The sequence below is a fragment of the Chiloscyllium punctatum genome, chromosome 4, assembly GCF_047496795.1.
Source record: "Chiloscyllium punctatum isolate Juve2018m chromosome 4, sChiPun1.3, whole genome shotgun sequence".
NCBI lineage: Eukaryota > Metazoa > Chordata > Chondrichthyes > Orectolobiformes > Hemiscylliidae > Chiloscyllium > Chiloscyllium punctatum.
The window spans coordinates 63,784,348-63,804,871 of NC_092742.1; the positions used below are offsets into that span (position 1 = coordinate 63,784,348).

At 38.6% G+C, this 20,524-nt stretch overlaps 1 protein-coding gene across 5 annotated transcripts in view; it reads left to right on the forward strand.

The window, feature by feature from the left end:
• The window catches only part of prorp (protein only RNase P catalytic subunit), a 76,217-nt gene that overhangs the window by 30,012 nt on the left and 25,681 nt on the right, over nt 1–20,524 (forward strand). For 4 of the 5 annotated variants that reach the window (XM_072568872.1, XM_072568871.1, XM_072568874.1 and 1 more), the window contains one exon: nt 3,225–3,332. The exons of the other annotated variant lie outside the window; for it this stretch is intronic. In XM_072568872.1, coding sequence (XP_072424973.1) covers nt 3,225–3,332 — 108 coding nt within the window. The remainder of the gene's footprint in view (nt 1–3,224; nt 3,333–20,524) is intronic. 5 annotated transcript variants of the gene reach the window in all.

Genomic DNA, 20,524 nt, shown 5'->3' on the forward strand with positions numbered 1-20,524 from the left:
GGCATAAGGGGGCCATCACGAGTTGAGAAGGAAATAGGGCTTGGGGAGAATTCTGGGATTTGGTAGCTTTAGTGATTTATATTTGAGAGAAGCATGAGTGCTCTTACTTAGGTCTCTGTATTTAAAGGTCATCTATAAGATTAGTTTCCCTGAGTACAATAAGTGGTGCAATGGAAATAAAAACAGAAAATGCTGGAAAAACTCAGCAGGCCTAAAAGCATCTGCAGGAAGTGAGAAGTAGAGTTAATATTTTTGAGTTCAATCTGACAACTCTTTAGAGCAACGGTGGATTGTGGAAGAATGGGCTGCCAGCAGTATAGGAGTTATACCTCATATTTTTATATGCGTTGTACAGCCTCTTTATTCTCACCAAGTTGGCATTATACTTGCAGCTGGAAACGTGCATGTTTCTATCTGTTCTGTTGGGACTTTAGTTTCGATAAACCCAGAAAATGGGTATTTGTAGATAAGTTTCTTTGTTTACGGAAATTGCTTTGGCTGTTTTCCAAAAATACACTCTCTCTTCATTGTCAGCCAGTATTTGCAATTTTATTTTTTAACAGAAGAGGAGGTACCATTTCACTCTCGCTGAACATTTTTGCTTATTAAGACATTTTTTACGTATTGTATTCTTTTTCTTGATCTGTTGTTAGAAAATAATTTTATATCATTGTCAGTAAAACAATGCAGCATTATTAAACATGTTCTTTTAAATTCTGTTAACTGTCACAAAAGAATTTTTGTGGAGGTATTTTTAACAACAAAAATATAATTCTAGAGGCATTGATTTTGTGATCCTCTTCATTTATTTGTGTTGTGCTTAATTACTTAGTTGCGTTTGTGTTTTGAGTTCCTTTAGACATGTTTGTGGATATTGTGAAACTAGGGATTGATTAAGGCATAGAAGGTGTGGTTTCTTTTAGCTTGCATTCAAGGATTGTGCTGAATTCCCTGAGATAATTGCCAAGTAACTAAACTCAAATGAAAACATCAAGTTGGACAGTAATAGAGTCCTTCATGCAATCAGATTCGCTCTTAGCATATTAATCCTTTAATTATGAACTTTTCCAAAAACTGCTCATCATTATCAGGGATGGAATGAAACATGAAATTTCAATTTGTTGAATGTTTGCCAATAATAAAATATTACCAGAGTAAGGAGCAGCTTAATGACATAGAATCCTATTCTACTTTTTCTTAACATCAGAAAGCAGGTGAAAAACAAACTTTAACCACAGTATTAAAAATACTTACTTTAAATGCCAATAACATAAGAATGACATGTAAAAAGCAATGGTCTGTTCAATAAGTAGCTCTTTCAGAGCATATTTAAATATCAGAAATAGAATTAAGGTAGATAAAAAGAATTCCATGTTTCACAGCCTGAAGATTAAAAAGAACTGGCTGCTACATACGCACAGAGGGGTGGATTTCATCCCTGAGATTCTATGTTATTTCAATGAACTTCTCAGTAAGCTTTTGCTACAAGCTTTTACATCTGGTAGTAAACATTTAATGTGTCTGGAGATGGTGAGCTATTGCTCTTTGTTAACAATTCTTAGAATTTCACTGCCTGCTTTTCTCCATTTTTCCTTGGGCACAAAACAGTCATTTATGATACTATTGTAAAACATTTCAGAAAGACAAGCTTACTTACTTTTTCCTTTGGGTATGTTTATATTACTGTCAAGGAAAGCATTAAAAATAGTGGAAGAAGCTTAAGCATTTAAGTAGCATGGCAAAGTTTACTCTGCAAATTTCTTTGATAGAATAGCAATGTTATATTTTCCCCACTAGGCATAAAATTATCATCAGACCAAGTAAAGAAATTAGAAATAGATGAGGTTAATATACAAAATAAAAATGAGCAGAAGGTAAAGGTTGAATCCCAAAGCAAATGGGTATAAGCTGAAAAACTGGCTGGAATAACAGGAACAGATTTGGATAAAATAATTCCAAGAGAAAGGAGTAATGTTATCTATGAACGAAAGACAAAATGCATGTTTGGTGTGCTCAGTTTGGGAAATTAACTGGGAGCAAACCTGTCACAAGATGATATAGACTTGGCCATAAATTAAGCAGCAGCAGACACAAACCTTTACCCACTAAGCATGCGAAGAAATATTCTGGCTTGTCCATTAAAGTGTAAGTGAATTTTTAAAGATCATAATTACTGAGACAACAGTTCTGACACTAAATTTACTTTTGTAATGTTACCTTGTATTCCTGCAGGTGATTGCTAGATAACTGTAAACTTGCAACCCTTGTTCACAAAAATCTATGAAGATGAGCCCAGCAACTCCAGCCAGTTTATTTAATGTGGGGAAGCCTGTAGAAACAGTAACTTTGAACAGAGTTAATGGTTACTTGAGCAAGTACAGATTCATTGAGGAAAGCAAGCATGAATTTTCTGGCTGGAAATTCTGTTTGATTAGCTTGCTGAAGTTTGTTTTTGAAGAGGTATCAGAGAGGATGGTGGGGGCAGTACTGTTGATTTGATGTTAATAGACTCCCAAAAGGTACTTGATGCAATGATGCAATGCAGCAAAGCAGACATAGGAATAAAGTTTTAGTTTGTGAATTTAAAGAGACAGTAGACATGGATGAAGAATTGACTGAGTGACAGGTAACAGATCATTTAATGGATATTTTTGGGTTTGGAGGAATGTTTGTAGTGGATTTCCCAGGGATCAGTGTTAAGAATTTAGTTTTCCTAATCTATATTAACAACCTAGACCTGGGTAAAGTTTTTTGATTTTTGTGAATAGTACAATACTTGGAGGCATTGTGAACTGTGAAGATATTAGTGGAGAACTTCAAACGACATGGACATTCCAGTTTGTGGATAGGGCTTATGGGTATCAAATGAAGTGAAATGTAGAGAATTGTGAGGTGATACGTTTTGCTATAAGAAAAATAATAAAAATAAAAGGTGCTACTCAAAAGAGGGTGCAGGGGCAGAGGGACCTGGGTCATTAAAAGTAGCAGAATGATTTGACTGAGCAATTAATAAAACCATAAATAAATAATATTTCAGATGTTAACTTGTTTGATCATTTGGTATAAAATCAATTTCTCACTTGTGGGATTTGCCAAGATTCATGTTAGAAAAATCGAAAATGCATTTACAGATTCTGTATAAATTGGAATCCACAGATTTTCATAATATATTCATGAAATATATTTAATACATTTTGACAATTGGTTTTAATTGCCTTTTTAAGGAACTGCAACATTTCCAAACTTTTGTGAAAAACCGTCCGCCTTATGATATTGTAATTGATGGATTAAATGTCGCTAACATCGCACCCAAGGGTAATCAGTCCAAAATTGTGAGTATTGGGGAGCTCAAAAAATTTGTTTATGCTTTTACCTATTAATATTTGTGGAATTATCAATGTCACAATTATGCAAAATAGGAAAATACTAACCTACTGAAATGGAATGGCACCAGGTATGGTGTTTACGTGGGAAATATTCTGACACACAAGTTACTATCTTTTAGAATTTTGAGGTGGTTTCATAAGGTATATAAATTTGTTGGCCATATTAAGATGTTATCCATTTTAATACCTATTCTGTTTATTTAAAAACTATACATTAGCTATAGACAAAAGTAGTACACAGCAAATAGAAGGGTAGGAATTCTAATTGTACAAAAGGTCAGACTGTGAGAAATGCAGAATTGTGAGAGTTGGTACAAACCAATGGAGGAATTAAATCCATCCAAAGCCAGAAAGTTGCACATTTAATTTTTTTGCTACTGTTCAGTTAAGTATCAGTGTCCTGAGTTACCAAAATTAAAACTGGTCGCAATTTGAATCACTATCCAGAGGCTGTTGCTCAGAATATCAAATTTGGGATAATTTTCATAATTCTACAAGAATATTTTCATGCCATCATTTCTGTTCCATCGTATTCTGTCTATTTACACATGGTGACTGTTTAGATTTTTTTTCAATGAATAATCTCCCATTTTTTAATTTTAGATTTTCACTTGTCAGTCCTTCATCAGTTAGGCAAGGGAGTTGCAGATTATGGTGGCAGGCAAGAAAGTGGAGTTGATGCTTTGGTTGGAGCAGTTATGATCTTGCTGAATGATGGTGCAGGCTTGAAAGGCCAAATTAACTGCTGCTCCTTGTTTTAAGTTCTTAAAGAATTAGGCTATTAACTGCAAATGTAAATAACTAGTATTGGGCTTAAAAACTATGTCTTCAAACCTGATCGTTAAGGGTAAATTAGACAAGACAACGAGCAATTGAAGTGAAGTGGAATAGTACATGAAAAACAGGTCTTATGCAAAAACAACCTACTTTGGCTGCGGAGTGTATCTGCCTAACCTTGAGCGTCGGTGGGAACTGTCTGCTTATATGGTCTATATAGGGCTACCTGGATTTTGTTTTCCACCTATTGTTGGGGATTGGAAAAGTACCGAAATTATGATGAAATGGGATTCAGCACATGACCCAAGATTCATGATAGTGTTAATATCGTGAACTTTGCCCTGCTCACTGGACTTCATATCACTACGCTGGCATTAGTATGACTGATGCTGTGGAATCTGATATAGAACTCCAAGTTCCACTGTTCCCACAGTCCCTGACAGATAGAAAGGCAGTGTGAGACTCATATGTTTATCTCCGTTGTTTAACCTAGTTATTTAACTTAGTTGTATGAGTAGTGTAAACTAACTAATATCAATTCATAAATGTACTGTATTAGGTATTTTAACCCAATAAATTAGCTACGTATTGAAGTGTACAGGTCGTCTTGCAATCATTTTGATCAAACCTTAAAGAACTTGTTAGGTATTTTTTGCTTGGCAATACTGTAACTTAGAGGTACCTGATGGAATTGGATTTGTATTGCTCCTATCTAGTCACCAAACGTAGCCCACCTTTAACAGCATAGTTAAGGTCAAAATATCAACGTCTTTGCTCAACCACGTGCAATAAAGCTGTACTGTTAAATACTTTTTTTTTAAAAAATGTGCAGTGTAAGTTACAGGAAGGAAAATGTAGTGACAACTGTGGTACCTCTCTCACACCAGAAGTTGTGGGTTTAACTTTCACTTCAAGACTTCAGAAATGCTTAAGTTCCAATGGTGTACTATTTTTCAAATGTGATGCTAAATTTTGGTCCTATTTCCATTCTTCTGTAGACACTGAAACTCCCATAACATTATTTTGACCTGAAGCATTAACTGAAGCGCCTTGCTCAATACTTATTCCTCAATGAACATCACAGAAAAACAGAATACCTGGTGAAATTTGCCAGAAGACAAGCCCACGTCATTTCAAATAAATCTGTGCAAAGGCAAATCCATATAACCTACTTTTCTTTAATTCATTCACAAAATGTGGACATTGACTGAGGCTGTATTTATTGCCTATGTCTAATTGTCCTTGAGAAGATGGCGGTGAGTTACCTTTCATTTACTGCAGTCTCAGGAGTAGGGATATCCGCAGTGTTATCGGGAAGGGAGACTTTTTACACAAGGCAATATTGGACTTGCATATGAAGTTGTATATATTCTATCATCCAAGTTCTACTGTTCTTGGATCATTTTTGTTCTATCATAAATATCACACAGTTCAGATTCCAATGTCAAAGGTTTGTTGTAGAGTTTAAGTTGACAACAAAATCACTTGCTGCAGGCATTTTCTGAAAAGCACTTCTTTAGACCATTTCATCAAGCCCTCCTCCCCTAAACTGTGTGTTTGGGACTTTTTCATCAGGACATGGTCCACAAACCATGTCCCATAGGCTGTATTGTGTGTCAGTTGCCTATACAATAATGTTTGGCCGCTGTGGATTTTATTTTTTTCTTTGTGGTTAAGTTTTATAGTGTGAAATCTTGTGAAATTCTTGCTTTGATCTGTTTTTAAACACTAGCTAACTCTATGGTGTTTACAAGAATGATCATGTTACTGTTTATTTTAATTTGTGATCTGCAAGTGCTGTAGATCCTACATTATGATAGTGATACTTGATAAGTACTTAATTGGTTGGAAAGCAATTTGAGGCAGTCTGGAGTTATGAAAAGTGGTATATTAATGCAAGGTTTTTTCTTTAAAAGAGTTAGGCAGTATTTCGATCTTGAGTAATACTCAGCAATGCAAAATAAACTCACCGTAAATAAGGATACTATAGGCTATCTGATCCACGTATTACATTCTAACTCCCCAAAATATAAAATCTATTCATATCTGAAGTATCTGTCGTTTTTGCCTCCATGACCTGCGTAGTAGGTATTCTTTCTATTCATCTCCTTTTAGGGAGGATGGTGCATGGTGGTAAAGTCAGTGAACCAGCAATCTAGAGATCCAGGTATGAGGTTGCTGGTTCAGTTTCCACCATGTCAACTGAATTAGCATAGAATTTAAATCAACAATCAGGAATATACAACTGGCCTGGTAATGATGGCCATTGTAATTGTGAACAATTATTGTAAAAGCCCCACTGATCTGTAAGGGAAAAGGAAATCCTCAAATGGTTTGGCCTAAGTGTGGCTCCAGACCCACAGTAATTCGATTTACTCTTAACTGCCCCCTGAGGTTCCCCAGCAAGCATTCAGTTCAAGGGCAATAAGAATGGACAATGAATGCTGATTGCCCAAATCCTGTGAAAGAACAAAGAAGGGAAAATAAGTTAAGAGGATTGTCCTGATAAGTGGTTTAAACTAACACTTCTCTAATTGAAATGCGAATTCTCTCACTATATTCTCCTTTATTTTTTGCTTTAATTTAAAATAATACTTGTGGTTTACAAATCAGTCTATAGCTTGGATCCTCTTTTGTGGATTAGAGGTAATAGGTATAGTTAACTCTAGCAGACTTGAGTCAACTTTATTTTCTTATTTAATTTTCCTCATTATGCTAGTTTTTATGCTGTCCATTGTGCAGATTGCCATCAATCTAAGATTGCTATTGTTATAATTTTGAATGGATTAATTGGCTATCTTCGACTTGGTCATTTATCAATCTTGTTAAATGTTTAGCCAACCTATCAAATTAAGCTCTAATATTTGCCTTATCAGCATAGTTACCAAATATGTTGAGCAGAGATTGTAGGACTGATTCCAATGCACCCAGTGACTTTGCTAGATTCTTTACCTGACATAATATTTAGAATAGTTTCTATTATTTTGCTATCCTTCATAGCATTGAATATACAAAATGGTATCATTCAGCAACTTATGAAATATCATGCTAGTCACGAATGTGTGTGAATTATAAATAGTTACAATCATATTGCATAAATTGGTTTCAGTGTGATTAATTTATACATGAATAATTTAGTTGGTAGCTTGTCTCAGGACTTGTGTTAACGTCATTGAAATGCATTGCAAATACAATTGAATTTGTCTTGCTTTCAAAATGTTGAATGATGAGTCATTTTAGATGTGTTTCCTTGGTAACAGTCCACCCATTTCATGTACATAGTAAACATTTATAATAGACGTAAAGCACCAGCATGACTCACCTTTTATCAGTAATTAGGAATCATGGTTTAGAAAATCCCAGTGAGACAGAAATCTAACAATATACAAGCACTCAGTGCATGCCCTATTCATGTGGGGGTAAATTAATGTTTGCATACAGTTTAAAATATAGCTAAAAATCACAACACCAATTTGATTCTGTGTCCTACGATCCTGCCCCACTAGCTACCTGACAAAGGATTAGCGTTCTGAAGGCTTGTACCTCCAAGTAAACCTGTTGGACTGTAACCCAGTGTGTGAATTTTGGCTTTGTCCACCCCAGTCCAACACCGGCACCTCCACATCAAATTTAAAATAATGCATTGAAGCCAAGTATTGTTGCACAGTCCATTTGACGTTTTGCTACTGTTCTAACTAATTTTTAAGGAGCATTTTTTAAAAAAACTTCTGTTAGCTTCAAAATATTATTATATGTTTGACATTTTCCCAGTCAGGTTTCCATACTGTCCTAATATTGAAATGAACAATCAAAAGAATAGACAGGTGAATCTCTGGTCACACACGAGACTCCAAGACATTGTTGTGTCTCTTTTGGGGTCTGTCTCCATTTGTCATTTTCTCCCCACCCTCCCCTACTTCAAAAAACACACGCACACATACTCTTTATCTTCATAATAAAGCAACTTTTTCCCAGCTACCATCAGTTCTCAGGATTGCTTGTACAGCTGGACATATCAGATGAATATTTGGCTAAGAGATGGCGCAAATGGGAGTGTTTCAAATTCTTGCAGCATTATGGCTGGTACTGGGGGAGGTGTGACCAGTTTAAACTAAACATGTTACACCTGGGCAAGACCAGGACTGACATTTTAAGGGGAATATTCACTAGAGAGGTTGGGGAGACTTTAAAATAAATGGCAGGGGATAGTAACCTATGCAAGGAGTCAGAGGAATGGGGGATCCAGGACAAGGACAAAAGACAAAAGGAGAATAAGAAAAGTGATAGGCAGCGAAATCAAAGACCAAGATCAAACAGGCATACTGAAAAATAATGGGAACTGGACAAATAATGTCAAAAAGACAAGCCTTAAGGCTTTGTGCCTTAATGTGCGGAGCATTCAAAATAAAGTAGATGAATTAACTGCACAAATAAATAAGAACAGATATTACATAGTTAGGATTATGGAGACATGGTTGCAAGGTGACCAGGGAAGGGAACTGAATATCAGTCAAAAAGGCAAAGGCCACCACCTTTGCATTGCTGGTTAAAAAGGAAATTAACACCATAGTGAGGAAGGATTTTAGCTCTAACAATGTGGAATCTATATGGGAATCAGCTTGCACATTCTGCAGGTGTGACATTAACATAGAGCAGTGCCATAAAGTAATATATCCGCCCTTTTATCTGATCATTGTGGCAAACGTGTCTGGCTTTATGACTGTTAAAGAGTCAAGGCAAGACAGAAGTACAGTGAGTCTGTAAATTCAGAATGACGCAGCAATGTGTACAACAAGGCAAAATAGAGATGTTGTGAACATCCACGTATGGTGTGGAGGTGCCAGTGTTGGAGTGGGGTGGACAAAGCCAGAAGTCATACAGCACCAAGTTATAGTCCATCAGCCTTATTTGAAATCACAAGCTTTTGAAGTGCTGCTGGAGGAGGAAGCAGTGAACTACAGCTACTCTGACTTTTGAGGCAGTTTCAAGCCATCTAGTTTCTGCCATGTGAAAGTATAGGAAATTACATAAGTACTAATGTAAATGCATGGAAATCAGCCTGTTGCCACTCAATCCTTAGATTCTCACCATTCAAACCTAGGATGGAAAATCAAACTTTTCTTCTCAAAATTAACAACCTTGCCACATTCTCCCTTCTGACTCGTCATTGTGCATGTTGTTTGGGACCTGGAAAAAGATCAATCCAAAATGTAGAATCTTCCATATTCGAGACGAGAAGGAACAAGGTGACATGCTGTCAAAGGCATCAACCCAGGAAAGATATTGAATCTGAAGGACAAGCATTTTTGAATGATATATACATGCTGAATAATACAAATTGGAGAACTTGAATAGTCTGTAATTAAAAATGATAATACTTTATCTTATAAAAGGAGGGACATTTGGAGAAAACCAGTTGTACTTGGTGTATTGTTAGTCATGTGACCTCTGCTGTATGTAACTTGGTACACTGTTTGTGGGAGCTTCACTTGAAGGAGGTTTAATCCCACTACCGCTTGTGTGAACCCAACTGTGAATGTGCCTGTCAATGTGTCATGTGAATGACAAATAAACCCATGCAGGCTGGTTGTTTTCTCATGGAAAGGAAGTGGATGAGGAAAGGAAATTCCCCCTCCTTCAAAATACTCAATGCCTGATTGAGGACCCAAGTATCAGGAACAGAGAAGCCTGAGAGAGCGATATCCCTCACCCAACTCCCCCCACCCCCCACCCCCCCTCCCCAACGTTGCTGCTGACTTCTACACCCACAAACCCACCTGTTCTACAGTGTCGCACAGAACATGAACGTAAGTATGTAAGTTAGCTCACTGATCTTGAAGGTTTGTTTTCAGATGTTTCGTTACCATACTAGGTAACATATCATCAGTGCAAGTCTCTGGTGAAGCATTGGTAGTTTATCCCGTCTCTCTATTTACAGGTCTTGGTTTCTTAAGGTGGGTAATGTAATTTTTGGCTCTTTGAATATGTTAAAATAAAATTGATGAGATGATGGTTGACTTGTGAGGAAGTGTTGAACTTGCTGTCATCAGGGGCTGTAAGAATGGGAGTTGACCTGATTGAAGTTTATAGGATCCTGATAGGGCTTGACAAGATGGATATTGGAAGGATGTTTCTCTTGAGATAGGGTCTCAAATTAATTGAGGAAGAGTTTGTTCTTCTCAGGTTCTTTCTTCTGCGGAATTCTCTTTCTAGAGCGCGATGGAGGCTAGGTCATTTGAATGTGTTCATGGCTGAGTTAGGTAGACTTTTGATCAAAAGGAGTTAAGGGTTATAGATAGATCTTGGCGTATAGGGATAATATCAGAGTTTGTAGATTATACAAAACTTGACATCAATGTAAACTGCAAAGAGTGGGTGTTTAGGTGGCAGATGACGTTCAGTGCTGAGAAGTGCAAGGTGATATATTTTGGTAGGAAGGACAGAAAATTTAAATATGGAGTACAATTGTAATGAAGGTGCAGGAGTAGAGAGACCTGGATGTTTGTGTACAATTGAAGGATGCAGGGCAGATGAAAGGAACACTTAGGTGTGGCTGATGCTTGGGACAGCTGCTACCAAGGCAAAGTGTCTGAGGTCTTGCTGCTGAAGCTAATTTAGTTATCAGACCCTCTCAGTGCCTCAAATGCGTGATATATGTGTAAGAGATATCTTTGATTTGTTAGGTTAGAGTCAAACTCAAATGTTTGTTTGTTTATTCAATATGCTACTGTACAGAACTGAACTGCATTTGTAACAATGTACAAATACAAAGTTTTTTATGAATAAAGTATATTTTTGAAATAAAAAGATGCTGAACTTGTATATGACACTAGTTAGATTTCAGCTGGTGTATTGCTTACAGTTCTGGGTGCCACACGAGGAGGGATGTGAATGCATTGGAGAGAGTGCATAAGAAATTGTCAAAAATTGTTCTACATTTGAGAAAGTCTAGCATTGAGATAGAATGGAGAGTTTGGGACTATTCTCCTTGTCAAAAAATAAGAGGATCTATGATAGAAGTTTTCTAAATCATGAGCTATTGTCTTCACAGAATATATAGAAAGTATTTGCACTCATTAAAGGATTGAGAATAAGTGCACACAAGCAAATTCAATTGAAACATTTCAAGAGGGCATTGGATGATGATTAATTAAACAGAAAAAAATGTGAATGGGTGTGAGGAAAAGGCAGAAGAATGGTCCTTTTATTGTTTTTGAAAACCTCTTGTTTGTTAGAACAGCATGGTCGAAAAGTAAAGTTACATTGGAGTTGATTTTTGTTTCACATACATTCTACTGAAACTAAACCTTTTCTACAAAGGAAATGATCATAGAGACAAATCTGAACACTAGATATAGAACGATAGGAAGGGAAGGAGGCAGAGAGTAGTGAAATAAACATTACCTTGTTGCTCCTCCCCAACCATCCAACTCCGAGCCCACACTGCATGTTACTGACAAATAGGTTATATCACTATATTTGCAGACACAGTGGTGGTTTTCAAGCTTTTCCATATGTTGTTTTGTGATGTTGAACATTGCCAGGCACTCTGAGCAACTTTTTTGAAAGACAATGATAGCTAAACAGAGTCTCTATTGCATGAGATATTTAGTCATGTAAATGTAGAAATGTAGGAGGTAGGAGCAAGAGTAGGCCCTTGAGCTTTCTCCACCATTCAATATGATCATGGCTGATAATCAAGCTCAATATCCCAATTCCAGCCCTGGCATGATCTTTGATCCCTTTAGCCACACAAGTTACATCTACTGCCTCCATTACTTTCTGTGGTAGTAAATGCCATAAGCTCACTACTTGCTGGGCGAAGAAATTTCTTCTCATTTCAGTCCTTTTAACTATGACTCTTGGTTCAGGACTCCCCCACTATTAGGAACATCCTTCCTGGACCTAACCTGTCTAGTCTTGTTGGAATTTTGTAGGTTTCTGAAATTACTCCTCATTCTTCTTAAGTCTAGTGAATACAATCCTAACCATCTCAATCTCTTCTCAAATGTCAATCCTGTCATCCCAGGAAATCAATTTAGTAAACCTTTTCTGCATTCCCTCTGTAGCAGGATTATAGTTTAAAAACTTCTATTGTGAAGGACTTGTCCTCAAACAAAAATAGTGAAATCCAAGCAGGAACACTTTGTCCTAATCTACGGTCCTTCGTTAAAAAGATGTCTGCACTTTTCTTCAAATTATGCAGGCAAATTATCAGTCAACTATGAAATGAGTTACCTTCACTCTTTATTTTTTCTCAACTATATAGGTACAATAAGAGAAATATAACTATTTCCAATCTTGCTTTGTTATGTACATGTCTTCTCTCATTTTTTATTTGTGACATCTAATTTCAGTTGTTACAGTGTTATAAAACAGATGTTGACTCCCGACTGAGAACTAAAACCGAAACAACCAAAGAGGAACATCTTGCCCGATAATCTGTAAAAGGAGTGTGAAAAGTAGTGTAACCTGCTTTTCAGCAACTTCTAGTGGTCAAATAAAATATATCCTTGACACTCCCATTAAAGTCAGCAAGTAACAATTAATTTATCTAACTCTAACGGTGAACAAATTAACTATTAACAAACTAAATAAATCCCTTCAAACTACTATTCTCAAATAAAGCAAGATTCTGATGGTATGCTATTCCAATAAATAAGAGTCCCATTCATATAAAAAAATTAGAATTTACTTTCTCAAAATTACAGCCAGGTTATGCATCTTCCGGAATGTTCTGTGCCTTCTTCGACTGGGAAAATATCAAACATATAATAATTTGAAGATTCTTCTGTTAGGAATATTAACTGGAATCATTGTTATTTAGCTGGTGCTTTCTTAAAGACATAGATGAGGCTGTGAGAGCCAGCAATTTTCTCTTGAGAGCTGAGGGCTGTTAGCCCTGGCAGCTAACACTGGGGTCTTTGTCCAACTGCCCCCTTTTTTTATACCCTTGATGACATATCAATATTTGTTACAATAGGATTGGTCCCATGCTGTCAAAACCATCAGACTTAAATTTAATAGGTTTTAGGCCTCTAAGTATCTGATTCAAGTTGATTAGCTAAATTCAAAAGTCTGTTGTCTTTGTAAAAACTGCTCCTTGATCTGCTAATTATACAGCCTTTCGATACACATGTTTCAATTCAGGTGCTCTCTGTGTACTTGCAAAGTTTCAAGCTGTAGCTCATTCATTTTAAATCTTCACAAAGCTTAAGATCTTTTCAAGGCACCACGAAATGCCCCCCCCCCCCCCCAGCACTTTACAAACACCAAATTCTAACTTCCTGCCTCTCAATCTACATATATGCTACCCAACTTCACAACAAGAGGTATGATGATCTGAGGCAGCTGACAGAACATGATGGACACTTGGGATGTTTAACAAGAAAGGTTATCAGACACTTCTGAGATTAGGACAATTGGGATAGTGTGAGTAGAGATGAGATATGGAAGCAAGCATAGAAACCAGACCAAGAATGCTATGTTATTCTTAAAGCACAAGGTGGCAGAATTGTCCAATAACCTTGTGTACTGTCGTGTGGATTTGTCTCTATGATCCCTTTTAAAAGAATGATCTCTGGAGCATTTTCTGTTTGCTCGAGAATGACTGACTGATTTCACATGATCACTGGCATGAAAGGTGCTTGGTTTGGAAGATTCATTTGAAATAAAACAATATGATTTTTGTGAACCAGCGTGAGTTCTGAATGCACTGTACAGCCATGGAACAAAATGTCCAATATCTTCTATTTATCATTTTCAATGAAAAATATTTCTTACTATTGACTTTTTATGTACTTATTTAGAATGAATTGGATATGAAAAGTGAGAAAAAGTCAAAACCTGTGAATTTCAATCAAAGTGGGAATGTGAGGCAAGGGGTGGAAAGCATTAGGCAAATGAGGAGACCTTTATTTCCTCTCCTTAATTAATGTTTTGTGACACTGCATCATATGGGTGTTGGTCTAAGAGGAGGTTCTCCTACATCTGGTTTTGGGTCTCCAGAACTAAAACACCAGAGCTACTCTTTCTCTAGATTCTATAAAATTACTTAAATGCTTACCCTATTACTGCATCTCATTAAGTTTGTGAGAATAGTGGAGGAGAAATTACCACCAATCGAAACATACAAGGATTCATTTTCTGAAGGCTGTATGATGTTACTGAATATAGAGTGAATCATATTTTAAATGATCTTAATTGCATTCACATTCAAAAGATAAATACCCAGTTCTGACAAGGGGGAAACCATTTCTGACACTAATTCAAAATTACCAGCATTTAGATTATGAAAATTTGAAAACCAAAAGAATGGTGGGATGCTTTCTTAATTAGGAAGGTAAAAATGTATACTGAATAAAAAGTAAGTTGTATAGCATTTTCACCTTTCATTGTAAAGGAATTTCTGGGCCTCTTCAATTTCTTGAAATTGTGAGAAACAGAACTCACTCACAAATCGATCAGCCTGAAAGCCTTGGAAACAAGAACAATTTATTACAGTCTTGCAAGAACTGGACACCTCTGCAATCAAGCAGAAATGCGCGCGAAAACAGAGCATATTAACTTTCTTATTTAGTTTACAAGTTGCGGAATCACGCCTCCCTTTTTCCCATCCTATCATAAGCCGATTACCTCACTTGTTAGTTATTTTCTTATCTGGCTATCCTGCTGTCCTTGTCTGCATTCTTTGTTCCTTGTTTGTTACAGCTTGTTCTTTTATCCAGTTTCTGTTATCATACTATAAGCTTTATTGTGAAATACCCCTGCTGCTTCTTTTTGTGGTCAACTACAACACTTTAAAGTTATTTCCTAGCTTAAAACTATTTTCTTTAAAAGGCCCTCTATATTCATTAAAGTCTTAGCCTTAACTATGCTACATGATATCAGAATTCCGCGACCATTTGTATAATGTTCCCCTTCCCCTCCCCCCACACTACACCCCCTCACCCATCTGCAAAAACATTTCTAATCTTTCACAATTCCCCCGTTTTCTTTTTCTCTAACTGTTGTTTTTGCACCTAAGTCTCCTTTAATTCATTTTCTTATGTTCTGCCCTCTTACGCCTTTTGGCGATGAGGTTCACAATCTTACATTTTACATTTGTGTTGTTCGTCCCTCGAACTGTAAAAACATTCTTTGACTTTCTCTTTGTTGCATATCACCTGCTGATTGTAAAAGCATCTGATGATTTATTTGGGTTCCCTCCCCAAGGGATGTCATCAGTCGGCTCATTACCCATTTTAGGACATTGAACCCTACCACCCAACCTACTAATATCAATAATCCATAGATAGCTAGATTGACTAACCACCTTCCTCAACCAGTCAATCCCCAATTCTCCCATTCCCATCCTTTTTCGTTCCGGTACCAATTACCAGCCTCCCTTATCTTGGCAATTTTGTCTCGCACATATTTGGAGATATCAGTAATGTTAGAGGAGACCTCGGGTATGTACGTACAACATTCCTCTCCGATTAGTGCATAGGTATCACCCTTCTCTGCTAGAATATAATCCAGAGCTATCCTGTTCTGAGGGGTCGTTAGCCTAGTGGCAATCATTTCGGTCGTTATGGTTGCTACTTGGGATTGGGTTTCGGCCAATGCATCAGCAGTATTGTTGGCCAACTCTTCTAGGGAAGCCACCAACTTTTGTATTTCTGCTCCTGCTCAAGCGGTCCCATACATAGGTATCAAAGTCCAGAGGAGGCGATCTCCTTTTGTTACTTTCCGGGTTACTCGCCTTCTTCCCTGTTTATTCCGAGGTATTTTTGGGGCTCTCTTTAACAGCCTCAAGTGGGGAATTATATAGGTGAGGTAGCAGCAGCCACTCCAGCCTTTCTGGCTTTGAGGCAGTGTTTGAACTGGATGGTCCTAGCACCTATTCCTGTTACATCCGCCACTCCAAACATACTTCTCGCCGGGGATAAATGGGTAGGCCTTTAAGCCACCCACCCAATATGTCCCATTCAATAATTGGGGAATGGTAGTGGCAGTGGCTTGGCTGGTGTAGACACAAGATGATCTTCCTAATCGTAAGGGTGCGGTATCATGCTGATTACAGAAACAAGTGGTATTTACTGCTCCTTTCGGTGTGGAAACTCTCAGGCCATCGATAGCACCCAGAGTTTTCTGGGCCGGTTGAGGGAACCATCCCACAAAGTTATAATTACCCCTTTCAAATCTCCAAGTTGTATCATTTGAGCCCGAGTCAAATTGTTGTATGTCATACACTTCTTATTCGGTAAGTGGTATTACCATGAGAGGAATTCTGGATTCCCCATGGTGTGGGATCTCAGCACATACCCAACAGTCGGTATGCCCCTTTAGTTTAGCATAATTCTGACATAAAGCGGTAAAATGATTTTTCCCACCCCCCCTTGGCAGCTAGCACCAATATTATCATGACAATACAAAGCTGACCACTCATTTCAGCTCGCAACCCTATCTGTCTACTCCCTAACCCTTTGTATGCCAGGGAGGAGTGAGTCCATGCAACACTTACAATTGTTTTGGGATACAGTTTTTTTTAACCAATACTTAATAGTCTCTTATCTCAGTCCATTCTTTTTGTTCAGCTTGATTTTCAGAGGGTTGTCTGTAGGATGTGCTTGCCACTCTGCCGGAGGGGAAGGAACGTCCACCGGGCCTTAACACGAGTGTGATGACTCCACCCTTTTTCAGCAGTTCGGACAGCTGTTTCAGCAGTCAGGAGGGTTAGGAACAGTCCCTCCCAGCTTGGGTGCAGTTTGGTATCTTTCCAAGTTTTATCAGCACCCAATCACCCGGTCGTATCCGATGTACTGCAAACTCAAGTGGAGGTGTCTGGGTCAACAGACCCTTCTTCCTAAGGACAGACAAAGAAGAGCTGAGCGCCACAATATAGTTCTTTAAAAACTTATCATTGAACTCTACAGTTGGCTATTCCCCTCTTCCACCCAAGAAAGGTAATCCAAACATCATCTCATAAGGAGAGAGGCCTAAATCACGTCCAGGCGCAGTCCTAATGTGTAGCAACGTGATAGGTAAACATTTTGTCCATGGTAATGGAGTCTGTAGGACTAGCTTAGACAATGGCTTCTTTAAGGTTTGATTCATTCGTTCCACCCGGCCAGAGGAAGTCGGGTGCCAAGGAGTGTGGAATTCCCAAGAGATCTCTAATCCCGCCATTACTTCTAGTAGGATCTTAGAGGTAAAATGGCTACCTTGGTCTGAATCTATACTTTCCACCACTCCATATCGAGGAATTATATGCTCTAAAAGAGTTTTCACTAACTTCGAAGTAGCTGAGGACATTGGAAATTCCTCCACCCACCCAGTTAGGTGATCCATTAGGACTAATAAGTACTTTTGTTTCCCTACTAGGGGTACTTCTGTGTAATCTACCTGTATTCTTTGAAAAGGTCTTACCCCAGGGTTTCTTCCACCTCTTGCCCCCCCCCCCCTTTCTTATTAATCTTTTGGCAAGTCGGGTATCCTGCGCATACCTGCTTGGCTAATGTATATAACCCTTTACATCCGTACTTCCTTAACACTATGTCACACATGGCTTGGGAGTCCCAGTGACTGCCTTGGTGCAAGGTGGTTAGGATGTTTCTCATAACTGGTTTACTTAATAACTCCCTTCCATCCAGGAGGATCAATCTTCCTTGGGTTGTCTTAGCCATCGTTACAGCTACTGCACTATCCTCCACCCCAATTTTTAAGCCCGGCAATATAATCAAATCCCTACCTAATAGATTACTTCCAATGTCAGGAAGTAGTCAGTTTAACACCAGTAGGTCTAAAACTTAGGGATGACCGTGCCGCTCCCATGTCCACCAAAAATACTGCCTCCTCCCCTTCAGGTCCCACCTTTAAATTTATCAAGGGTTCCCGGTGGGTCTCAGGAGGAAGGAACCCCTGACTCCCCTAATCTTCATCTAAGGTCATTAGGGAAACAGCTTCCCTTTCTCGTGCTAATTCCAGGCATTCCCGTTTAAAATGCCCCACTTTCCCGCAATGGTAACACCCTGCCTGTTGCCTCCTTTCTCGGGTATCTGACCCTTGTCTCTCGTGTCCTCCCCTACCCTTCCAGTTATCCCCTGATCCCATTCTCCTTTTTGTTATTTCTTCTATTGTCTCCACCATCATTTTGGATTTCTGTTTCTGCTTGTCGTCGTCTTTTTTCACATGCACTTTCTGTGCCTCACATAACAGTTCTTCCATCTGTCTTTCACTCCATCCATCTGATTTCTATAATTTCTATTGTATGTCTGGCCATAATTTAGTTACAAACTGGACCTTTAAGAGTTCTTGTGCTATCGGATTATCGGGATCCATTCCCGAATACTACTTTGTGGCTTCCTTGAGCCTTTTAAGAAGGGGTTTCATGCTTCTCTTGTCGTACTTCAAAGGCCTTAACAAAGTTTTGTGATCTAGGTTGCCACCTCTTTAATTCCTAATATTACCATTTCTCGTAGATCCCGCATTGACTCCCTATCTTCTCTGTCATTATTTTCGCAATGAGGGTCAACATTTGGGAATTTCTGTTCGGCTGGGGCCCCTTCTTCCCCAACTGGGTGCTGCTTTTCCCATTCCTGTAAAGCCGCTCTCCTAATCATACCTCGTTCTTTCCCTGAAAATAACATTCCTAAAATTGCCATCAGTTCTCCCCAGGTATATAAATTAGGCCCTAGAAATTACTCTAGTTGTTCGGCTAGTCCAACCAGATCCTCTATTAAACTTTTCATTTCCTTTTTAAAGACCCTAACTTCACCGCTAGTTAAGGGAGCGTTTACATATCCGATTGTACCTTCCCCAATTGGAACCTCTCGTAAGGGACATAATTTTCCATTATCTCTGCCCCTCCTTTACGTGTGGTGGCTCGAGTGATTCTGCCCCCACGTTCTGCATCTTTTAGTTCAGAGTCCTTTCCCCTTTCTGTGTCTGTACTTCGGGAGCTGTAGGCTTGTTCCGGGGAGTAGTATATGGGGGCGGCGAACACGTTAAGGGATCCTATTGTGGCTTCCCTTTTTCATTCTTTTTTCCTGATTCCTCAGTACTCATGGGACATTATTTTACTCCCATGCTCCCTATCCAACAAACCGCATATTCGAACTCAACTTGACTGTATGTTTCTTTTGATTGACGTATATATTTAGATCTTGGCACAGCCAATCCTCATCGGACCCATAGTTGGGCCAAAAAAAAAAACCAGGCGCCTTAATACTTTCTCTAGTCCAAACGAAACAACAATAGTTTATCATTGTAGCCTTATCTTTCTCCCGCGTCTGGGAGTTGTGTTCCCAATTACCTAACATTTGCCCCAAAGGATCGTTGGGCGGAATATATTCCCCTTTAATGTTATTTACAGATCGATCGTTACCCAGGCAACTCCCCGAGTCTCCCATTGTTGCTAATTTAATTAATTTTAACGAGGTCCGGTGTCACCTTCTTCCACACCCCCTTCAGGGTCATGACTAGACACCTTACTCATCCGATTAATCTGACCAATTATATGCTTTTTGAGACTTCAACTATTCTCCATAAATCACTTTTATGTAAAGAAACTGATAGTAAGGCAGGCATGACCTGTAAAAATAACAGGAGTTAACATTTTATTTCATAATCTGTAAAATCTTCAGCCTTAAAAGAAATCATGTTAAAATTTCCATAGTAGAAATCAGATTCAAAGTAGTCCTGGATCTCAAGCTCCAGGGACCAAAGCACAACCATTCAATCACCAACAAACAAATGTGCATTCAAACCGAATCACAAAGGGTTAAATTTTCTACTTGCTGTACATCTCTCTCTCACACACACACACACACACACACACTCTCTCACAGACACTTTGAGCTTCCCGCAATGACTCCTCTAGCTTTTGAATATTTTTCTGGACGTCTGCCCATAAGTTAGTTACGATGTGCACCCTCAGTAGCCCTTCAGCTATTAGCCCTTCTGACATGGGCTGTTTTCCATTGCCATATGCTTAATTTTATATATCACCAATTCCCCGTACTTTCGTACGCCCGACCACCAAGGCAATACTTAAAGGTCTCTTTTCTTACCCTGGTCTGTGCACAAGGTTACCTGGTCATTTCGGTGCGCCCTGTCCCACGGCAATTCCTGCAACAAATACTGCTGCCCTGGTCGCCCGGATATATCCTTTAAACCTTTCCCTACCTGGGTCTTGTACTCAAGAGTTGCCCGACCGAACCTGCCGCATCTGCCCACCTTGTTTCCAGGGTCTCCCAGTCCAGATCATACTCGCCCAAACCACGAACGACAACCAAGGGAGTCGGAGATCACTGAAATCGGCAAGGTGCATCTCCCCCGTCATCCCAAGGGTGTCGAGCGGTCGGAGTTTTGGATCCCGG